The sequence below is a fragment of the Oryctolagus cuniculus genome, chromosome X (assembly GCF_964237555.1).
Source record: "Oryctolagus cuniculus chromosome X, mOryCun1.1, whole genome shotgun sequence".
Taxonomy (NCBI): Eukaryota; Metazoa; Chordata; class Mammalia; order Lagomorpha; family Leporidae; genus Oryctolagus; species Oryctolagus cuniculus.
Genome location: NC_091453.1, coordinates 133,835,667 through 133,845,171, shown reverse-complemented (window position 1 = coordinate 133,845,171; position 9,505 = coordinate 133,835,667). Strand labels below are relative to the sequence as shown.

Sequence of the window (9,505 nt, the reverse complement as noted above, 5' to 3'; positions counted from 1 at the left end):
CACACACCCCTCCCACCCAGAACCCCCTGCCCTCCACTCACCCCTCCCACCCAGCACCCCCTTACTCTAACCACAGCCTCCTCCCACCCAGCACCCCCTTACTCTAACCACAGCCTCCTCTCACCCATCACCCCCTGCCCTCCACTCACCCCTCCCACCCAGCACCCCCTTACTCTAACCACAGCCTCCTCCCACCCAGCACCCCCTGCCTTCCACTCACCCCTCCCACCCAGCACCCCCTGCCCTCCACTCACCCCCCCACCCAGCACCCCCTGCCCTCCACACACCCCTCCCACCCAGCACCCCCTTACTCTAACCACAGCCTCCTCCCACCCAGCACCCCCTGCCCTCCACACGCCCCTCCCACCCAGCACCCCCTGCCCTCCACACGCCCCTCCCACCCAGCACCCCCTGCCCTCCACACACTCCTCCCACCCAGCACACCCTGCACACGCCCCTCCCACCCAGCACACCCTGCCCTCCACAAGCCCCTCCCACCCAGCACCCCTGTCCTTCACCACCCTTTTCGGGGACCCTGCAGACCCCCACATCCCAAAACCCTGTCCTGGTGCGAGTCCCTGCTCCTCCTGGACTTCCCGGACGCCTGTACCCTCTGACCAGCATCCCTCCCGCCCCCACGCTGGGTTGCAGCCCTGTCCCTCTGAGGACGCAGAGTAACTGAGGCAAGCTGGTGGTTTGCTTCAACAATTTAATCACAGAATGCTGTCGAGGCACCGGTCAGGGACGGCCCGCCCGGCCTGGAGCGAGGGGTGGCCCAGGGCTCTGTGCGTGGACGCTGGCGGGTCCGCCGTGGGCTGGACAGGCAAGGATATGGTGTCAGCGGCTACTCCGGGCCCCGGCCCGGGGCCACTTGCGAGATGGTCGCAGTGCCGAAGAAGCCGCTGAGCAGCCCGTGGTTGTGGACCGCCATGTCCACCAGGTGAGGCGTGATGCGCCGGCTGCCGATGTTGTGGGCCTCGTTGCCCGCCAGCTCCAGCACCTTGGCTGTCAGGAATTCGATGGTGGCAGCCAGGAACACAGATGCGGATGAGCTCAGGCGCTGAGCGTAGTGGCCCTGCCGCAGACGGCGCTCCACTTGGCTCACAGAGAAGGTCAGCTGGGCTCGGGCGGTGCGGGAGCGGGCCCGCCGTCTGCGGTGGGAGGATCCTCGACGGCTGTCATTGCTCGGCATGGAGGACCCTGGACGGCTGTCATCGCTCGGCATGGAGGACCCTGGATGGCTGTCACCGCTCGGCATGGAGGACCCTGGACGGCTGTCATCGCTCGGCATGGAGGACCCTTGATGGCTGTCACCGCTCGGCATGGAGGACCCTCGACGGCTGTCACCCCTCGGCATGGAGGACCCTCGACGGCTGTCACCCCTCGGCATGCTGAGCGCTGGGGACTGCCTGGCTTGGCTCGCTCGGCTCGGCCTCCTCCGGCGCCACCAGCCGTTGCCTCCTGAGGCGGTCCGCGGTAGCCTAGAGACCACCGAGCGGGCACTTCCGGTGATAGTGAAGATGGCTGCCGTTTGGGCCGCGTGCCGCTGGGCCGCGCGACGCGCTGTGGGCGGTGCCAACTCACCCGCATCTCTTGGCGGCAACTGTCGCTTTCCACCACGTGCAAGCCTCCTCAGAAGGATTAAACGGGGTGGGGGGGGGAGGCATGAGAGCAACTCCGTGATGTCCAGAATAGCTGCAGTGCTGCGCAGCCGTCTGTTTCCAACACACTTCACTACACCTGTCCCCAAAAAGAAGCCCCTGCAGCCATGAACAAGTCACTCTCCATCTCCCCCTACTCTCCTCCTTCTTATCATCACTACTCCTCTGCCTTCTCCCTCCTCCTCCCCTTAGTCTGCCCTTGCCCCTCCTCCATCTCCTCATACGTATATATTTATATACACACATAGACAAATATATATAAATTACAAACTTTCAAAATTTTTTTAATCGAATCTTAATCACCTCCAATTCCACCCCAAATAATACCACTACTTTGATAATCCTTGAGATTTAAATCCTTTAAAGTCAGTGTTGCCCAATGGTTAAGTATAACTCGGTAAGTTTTACTGTTTTTATATGGTCTATTATTTAGACTCAATGTCAAAAGGAGATCAGTTGAGTTTCTTTGCTCACATTGTTGTGTTGCATCTTAACTTATTCTAGTGAGGGTTGTGAATGGTTAATGTCTCAGTCTTTGTTCAAGAATATCTACTTCACCCTCCCTCATGAATTACAGTTTAGTTGGGTTCGACGTGCTTACTAGTTTTCCCCTAAAATCATTAGTGATGATTCTATTATTTTTGTAGCTGATGAGATATCTGTTGTCAGTTCATTATCCCTTTGATTGTATTCTGTCTTCTTTCTAGATGATTTTGTGATCTTCCCCTTGTCTTCAGCCTGCACTTTTCTCACAATTTGTTTATGTTTACTGTGGTTGTGCCTTGGGTTTTTAGAATGTGAAGGATCGTGTCTGTTACCAAGCCTGGAAAATTTCCAAGCAATGTCCCCTTGAATGGGGATTTACCACTCTTCTCCTTACTCTCCAATCCTGTCATCCCTATCAGATGCTGTTTTGGACCCTTGCATTTTTCCTAGTATCTCTTAACTTTTTGCACATTCTCTGAATTTGCTGCCTTCTGAACAATATCCTTATCTCAATCTTCCTGGTCAGTGAAATAGATGAATTGTCTCTAAAAGCCTATTCCTTTAGTTTTTCTGTCACTGGAAATAATGTTTTTATTTTTAAAAGTCCTACTTTGGTTCTTTAAAAAAACTAGCCTCTTCTTTTCTCATAGGATCTTGACCTTCTCTCATATGTTTGGATTCCTTATTTTTTTTTTCTAAATATCTTTAACAAACTTATGTTACACACTCTGTTCTCTTATCTGAAATTCTTGGTGTACTATCCTGCTCATCACTGTGTTTTCTGATACTCAGTCACTCAGAAGACTATTTTTTCCTTATATGTCTTATAATTTCTCTCTTGAACTTGGAGATTTCTTTTTTTTTAAAAAGACTTTCTTTATTTGAAAGTCAGAGCTACAGAGGGAGAGATAGGAAGAGAGAGAGGGAGAAAGGGAGGGAAGGAGAGAGAGAGAGAATATCAGTCTTCCATCCTCTGATTCCCTCCCCTAGATGGCCACAATGGCCAGGGCTGATCCAGGCCTAAGCCAGGGGCCAGGAGCTTTATCTGCATCTCCCACATAGTACAGGGGCACAGGCACTTGGGCCATCCTGCGTTGCTTTCCCAGGCACATTAACAGGGAGCTAGATTGTAAGTGGAGCAGCTGGGACATGAATCAGTGTCCATATGGGACTCTGGCATCTCAGGCAGTGGTTTAACTGGCTGACTTAGGGATTTCTTGAGCACTACAACTGTAGGACTTCCAATAAGATCTGAATTTCAGGTGTGTCTCTCCAGAGAGGTTGTCTGTTTAATTCTGCCAGGAGACCTAAGGGTATATATAGCTGGCTGGTATTTTCTTTATGTTAACTTGGGAGCTTGGGGTTTTCTGGACTAAATGAGATATTAATGTCAACTCTAGGCTTGCACGACAATAGCCTTAGAATTAAAAATGACCAAGGGAAGCATTTTATTTTCCTCCACCAGAAACCCTGAAGAGAAAAATCTTCATCATCATCTCCCCATGATGGTGGGGAATTTTTTTCCCTAGTCCATACTTTCATTGACTGGGGCTGGCACTGTGACATAGTGGGTAAAGCCTCCACGTGCAGTGCAGGCATCCTATATGGTGCCATTTCAGGTCCCAGCTGCTCCACTTCTGATCCGGCTCTCTGATATGGCCTGGGAAAACAGTAGAAGATGGCCCAAGTTTTTGGGTCCCTGCACCCACATGGAAGACCTGAAAGAAGCTCCTGGCTTCTTCAAATCGGTCCAGCTCTGGCCATTGCAGCCATTTTGGAGTGAACCAGCAGGTGGAAGACCTTTCTGTCCCTCTCCCTCTCTCTGTCTATAACTAGCTCTCAAATAAATAATAAAAATAAACATTAAAAAAAAGAAATGAGGGGACTGACTGAGGGGAAAACTTCAGTGAGTAAATGATGAGATCTGCAAATAGCATGGAGACTCTGGAGGCCATTAGAGAGGGAGGAACAAATCATCCTACCTGTGGTCCAAAGTAGTGATTCAGGAGCCAGAGGATAGAGCAGAACAGCGGCAATAAATCTGCCATGATGGCCGGCACCGCGGCTCACTAGGCTAATCCTCCACCTTGCGGCGCCGGCACACCGGGTTCTAGTCCCGGTCGGGGCACTGCATTCTGTCCCGGTTGCCCCTCTTCCAGGCCAGCTCTCTGCTGTGGCCAGGGAGTGCAGTGGAGGATGGCCCAAGTGCTTGGGCCCTGCACCCCATGGGAGACCAGGAGAAGTACCTGGCTCCTGGCTTCGGATCAGCGCGGTGCGCCGGTTGCAGCGCGCCGGCCGTGGCAGCCATTGGAGGGTGAACCAACGGCAAAAGGAAGACCTTTCTCTCTGTCTCTCTCTCTCACTGTCCACTCTGCCTGTCAAAAAAAAATCTGCCATGATGCCAAGATAATGCCAAAACTCAGTATATTGAAACATAAAGCAGAGCCATGGCAGCACAGCTTGGTTTGTGGTGAATCAAATTCAAGACTCAGTACCCCAAGAGTGGAGCACAGATCAGTTTAAGTGTAACCCTGTTGATGGCATGTTACAGTTGAAAGTTAACTGTGTGGGATGTATTTTGATACTGGACGGTGTGCAGCAGCAACTCATGTCCCTGAAGGCAGGGTTCAGTGCAATGGTAGCTCCATCCCCAAGGAGGGGATATAGTGGCATCTCTTTCTCTGAGGAAGCACGCAGTGTAAATTCTGGGTAGCTCTGTAAGAAGGACTCATGATTGATGAAGATTGAGGATGTCCTCAGTTACTAAAGCTACAGATAGGGGCCAGCACTGTGGCGTAGCGGGTAAAGCCACTTCCTGCAGTGTTGGCATCCCATATGGGCACTGATTCGAGTCCTGGCTACTCCACTTCTGATCCAGCTCTCTGCTATGGCCTATGAAACCAATGGAGGATGGCCCAAGTCCTTGGGCCCTGCACCCATGTGGGAGATCTGAAAGAAGCTCCAGGCTCCTGGCTTCGGATCAGCCCAGTTCCAGCTGTTGTGGCCATTTGAGGAGTGAACCAGTGGATGGAAGATATATATATATCTCCCTCTCTCTCTCAAACAAATAAATAAATCTTTAAATAAAAACAAAGATAGATTCAGTGGAGAATGATGGAAGATGTAGGAGAGAGATGAGTTTCAGGATGATATCAGCTTTATTTAGGGATAATTGACAAATAAAAGAACAGGCCAGGGCCGGCGCTGCGGCTCACTAGGCTAATCCTCTGCCTTGCGGCACCAGCACACCGGGTTCTAGTCCCGATCAGAGCACCAGATTCTGTCCCGGTTGCCCCTCTTCCAGGCCAGCTCTCTGCTGTGGCCAGGGAGTGCAGTGGAGGATGGCCCAAGTGCTTGGGCCCTGCACCCCATGGGAGACCAGGATAAGTACCTGGCTCCTGGCTTCGGATCAGCGTGGTGTGCCAGCCGCAGTGCGCCGGCTGCGGCGGCCATTGGAGGATGAACCAACGGCAAAGGAAGACCTTTCTCTGTCTCTCTCTCTCTCACTGTCCACTCTGCCTGTCAAAATAAATAAATAAATAAATAAATAAATAAATACAGGCCATCAAAGAAGGAGGTACCTTTCTCTGAAGGGAGGAGAGAACTTCCACTTTGACTATGACCTTGTCTAAATAAGATCAGAGTTGGCGAACTCAAAAGGCTTCCATAGCCTTGGCAACTCATGACTAGAGCCTAGGGTGATTACTGACGCCATAAACAAGAGTGTCAATTGTTAAATCAACAACAGGAGTCACTGTGCACTTACTCCCCATGTAGGATCTCTGTCCTTAATGTGTTGTACAATGTAAATTAATGCTATAACTAGTACTCAAACAGTACTTTACACTTTGTGTTTCTTTGTGGGTGTAGTCTGTTGAAATTTTTACTTAATAAATACTAAATAGATCTTCTGTATATAAAGATAATTGAAAATGAATCTTGATGTGAATGGAATGGGAGAGGGAGCAGGAGATGGGAGGGTTGCGGATGGGAGGGAAGTTATGGTGGGGGGGAAGCCATTGTAATCCATAAACTGTACTTTGGAAATTTATATTCATTAAATAAAAGTTAAGAAAAGTAAAATGTAAACAATCCTAGTGTTGAAAGGGACCCTACTAATAAGCTGATTAAATCTTTATAAAGAGTATATATTCAAAATACATAATTGATTTTTTGATATACATATGCACTGATATGATTACCAAAATAAAAGTAATTAATATATCCATAACGTCACATATTTTCTCTTTTTAAATTCTTTTTTTATTTTTTAATTTTTTAAGATGAAAATGTCATATATATCATATATACAGATTTAGAATGATAGCGTAACTTCCCACCCTACCCTCCCTAATATACCTACACTCTCATGCTTCCTCCTCCTTCCTTTCTTATTATTTCTTTTAATTTTTACAAAGATCTACTTTCAGTTTATTTTATACTCATAAGATCAACCCTACACTAAGTGAAAAATTCAACAAAGATTAATAAGAAAGAAATACTGTTCCTCAACAGTAGAGACGGTGGCTGTAAACAAGCATCAAATCTCAAAATGTCAATTTCACTCATATATTACATTTTTGGGTACTTTTAGTTACTACAGATCAGGGAAAACATATGATGTTTGCCTTTCTCTGTCTGGCTTATTTCACTAAGTATGACGGTTTCCGGTTTGATCCATTTTGTTGCAAAAGACAGGAATTCATTTATTTTTATGCCTGAGTAGTATTCCGTATACACATACCACAAATTCTGTATCCAGTCATCAGTTGAAGGACAAATGGGTTGATTCCATATCTTAGCTATTGTGAATTGAGCTGCAATAAACATGGGGGTATAGATAAACCTTTCACATCCTGATTTCATTTCATCTGGATAAATTCCCAGTAGTGGGATGCCTAGGTTATATGGTAGGTCGATATTCAGATTTCTGACATCTCCATACTGTCTTCCACAGTGCTTTACCAGTTTACATTCCCACCAACAGTGGATTAGGGTACCTTTTCCCCACATCCTTGCCAGCATTTGTCCTTTGTTGATTTCTGTATGAGAGCCATTCTAATGGGTGAGGTGAAACCTCATTGTGGTTTTGATTTGCATTTCCCTGATGGCTAATGATCCTGAGCATTTTCTCATGTGTCTGTTGGCCATTTGGATTTCCTCTGTTGAAAAAATGCTTGTTCAAGTCCTTTGCCCATTTCTTAACTGCATTGTTTGTTTTGTTGTTTTTGAGTTTCTTGAGCTATTTAGAGATTCTGGATATTAATCCTCTATCAGTTGCATAGTTTGCAAATATTTGCCCCATTCTGTCAGTTGACTCTTCACTTTGCTGGGTGTTTCCATTGCAGTGCTGAAGCTTCTCAACTTGATGTAATCCTACTTGTATATTTTTGCTTTGATTGCCTGTGCTTCTATGGTCTTTTCCAAGAAGTCTTTGCCTATGCCAATGTCTTGCAGAGTTTCCCCAATGTTCTCAAATAATTTGATGGTATCAGGTCATAGATTTAGGCCTTTCATCTGTTTTTAGTGGATTTTGGTGTAAGATGTAAGGTAGGGATCTTGTTTCATACTTATGCTATCAGAGATCAATTTTCCCAGCACAATTTGTTGAAGAGACTTATGGGTTTTATTATAAAAGGATGTTGTATTTTATGAAATGCTTTCTCTTCATGATTTTTTTATTTCCCTTTTGATTTCTTCTATGACCCACTGTTCATTCAGGAGCATGTTGTTTAGTCTCCATAAGTTTGCATATTTTCTAGAGATTCTTAGGTTGTTTATCTCCAGCTTCATTCCATTGTGGTCAGAAAAGATACAAGGAATGATTTCATTTTTTTAATTTGCTGAGGCTTGCTTTATGGCCTAGCATACGATTTATCCTAGAGAAAGTTCCATGCATCGATGAAAAGAATTTGTATTCTACAACTGTGGGATGAAATGTTTTGTAGCTCTCAAATAGGTCCATTTGGCCCATAGTGTTGATTAGCTCTGTTGTTTCTTTGTTGATTTTCTGTCTAGTTGATCTGTCCATTGATGAAAGTGGGGTGTTGAAGTCCCCCATTACTATTGTATTGGAGTCCATCTCTCCCTTTAGATCCATTAACATCAGTTTTAAATAGGCAGGTGCACTGGCATTTGGTGTATATACTTTTATTATAGTCTCATCTTCCTGTTAAATTGATCCCTTAATCATTACATAGTTCCCTTCTTTGTCTCTTTTAACAGTTTTTGTGTTAAAGTCTATTTTGTCTGATATTAGGGTAGCCACATACCTGCTCATTTTTGCTTTCCATTAGCATGGAATATCTTTTTCCATCCTTTCACTTTCAGTCTGCATGTATCTTTGTTGCTGAGGTGTGTTTCTTGTAGGCAACAAAAGAGATGTGTCTTGTTTTTTAATCAATTCAGCCAGTCTGTGTCTTTTAATTGGAGAGTTTATATTCCATTTACATTCAAGGTTATTATTAATAAGTGATGATTTGGTCTTGCCATTTCTCCATACATATTTCAATTGCTTTCTTTTTAGATTCATTTGTTTGCAAGGCAGTTACAGACAGAGAGAGGGAAAGGTAGAGAGAGAGGTCTTCCATCTGCTGGTTCACTCCCCAAATGGCCACAACAGCCAGAGCTAGGCCAATCCGAGAGCTCCTTCTGGGTTTCCCAAGTGGGTGCAGGAGCCTAAGCACTTGGGACATCCTCTGCTGCTTTCCTAGGCCATTAGCGGAGGACTAGATCAGAATTATAGCAGCCAGGACTGGAACTGGCACCCATATGGATGCCGGCGCTGCAGGCAGAGGCTTAACCTACTATGCCACAGCACTGGGCCCTATATTTTTATCATTTTATTTGGATATCCTTTGTACTTTTTTGAGGAGATTTTCTGCCTTCACATTCTTTCATAATAATGATTATCTTTCTATTTTTCTGTGTGTAACACATCCTTAAGTATCTTTTGTAAGGCTGGATGAGTGGTGACAAATTCTTTCAATTTCTGTTATGGAAGATCTTTATTTCACCTTCATTCATAAATGAAAGCTTTGCTGGGTACAGTATTCTGGGTTGACAGGTTTTTTTATTATTTTAATATTTAAACTATGTCTCTCCATTCTCTCCTAACCTATAGATTTTCTGATGAGAAATCAGCTATGAATCTAATTGGAGATCCTCTGAAAGTAATCTGGCATTTCTCTCATGCACATTTTAGAATATTTTCTTTATGTTTTACTGTTGAAAGTTTTATTACAGTGTGTTGTGATGATTTTTCTGGTCATGTCTATGAAGAGTTCTATGTTCCTAGTATACTTGGATGTCCCTTTTCTTTCTCCAAATTAGGGAAGTTTTATGTAATTATTTAACTG

At 45.6% G+C, this 9,505-nt stretch overlaps 1 protein-coding gene across 1 annotated transcript; it reads right to left on the bottom strand.

The window, feature by feature from the left end:
* Positions 1 to 699: 699 nt before the first annotated feature.
* LOC100341315 (histone H2A-Bbd type 2/3) lies at positions 700 to 4,017 on the bottom strand. The gene has a single exon (XM_070066916.1). The coding sequence runs from the start codon at positions 1,388 to 1,390 to the stop codon at positions 845 to 847; it is 546 nt and encodes a 181-aa protein (XP_069923017.1). The 5' UTR covers positions 1,391 to 4,017; the 3' UTR covers positions 700 to 844.
* Between the last annotated feature and the right edge of the window lie 5,488 nt (positions 4,018 to 9,505).

Coding starts and splice junctions, on each gene's coding strand:
- LOC100341315 (XM_070066916.1), bottom strand. CDS start 1,390: ATGCCGAGGGGTGACAGCCGTCGAGGGTCCTCCATGCCGAGGGGTGAC.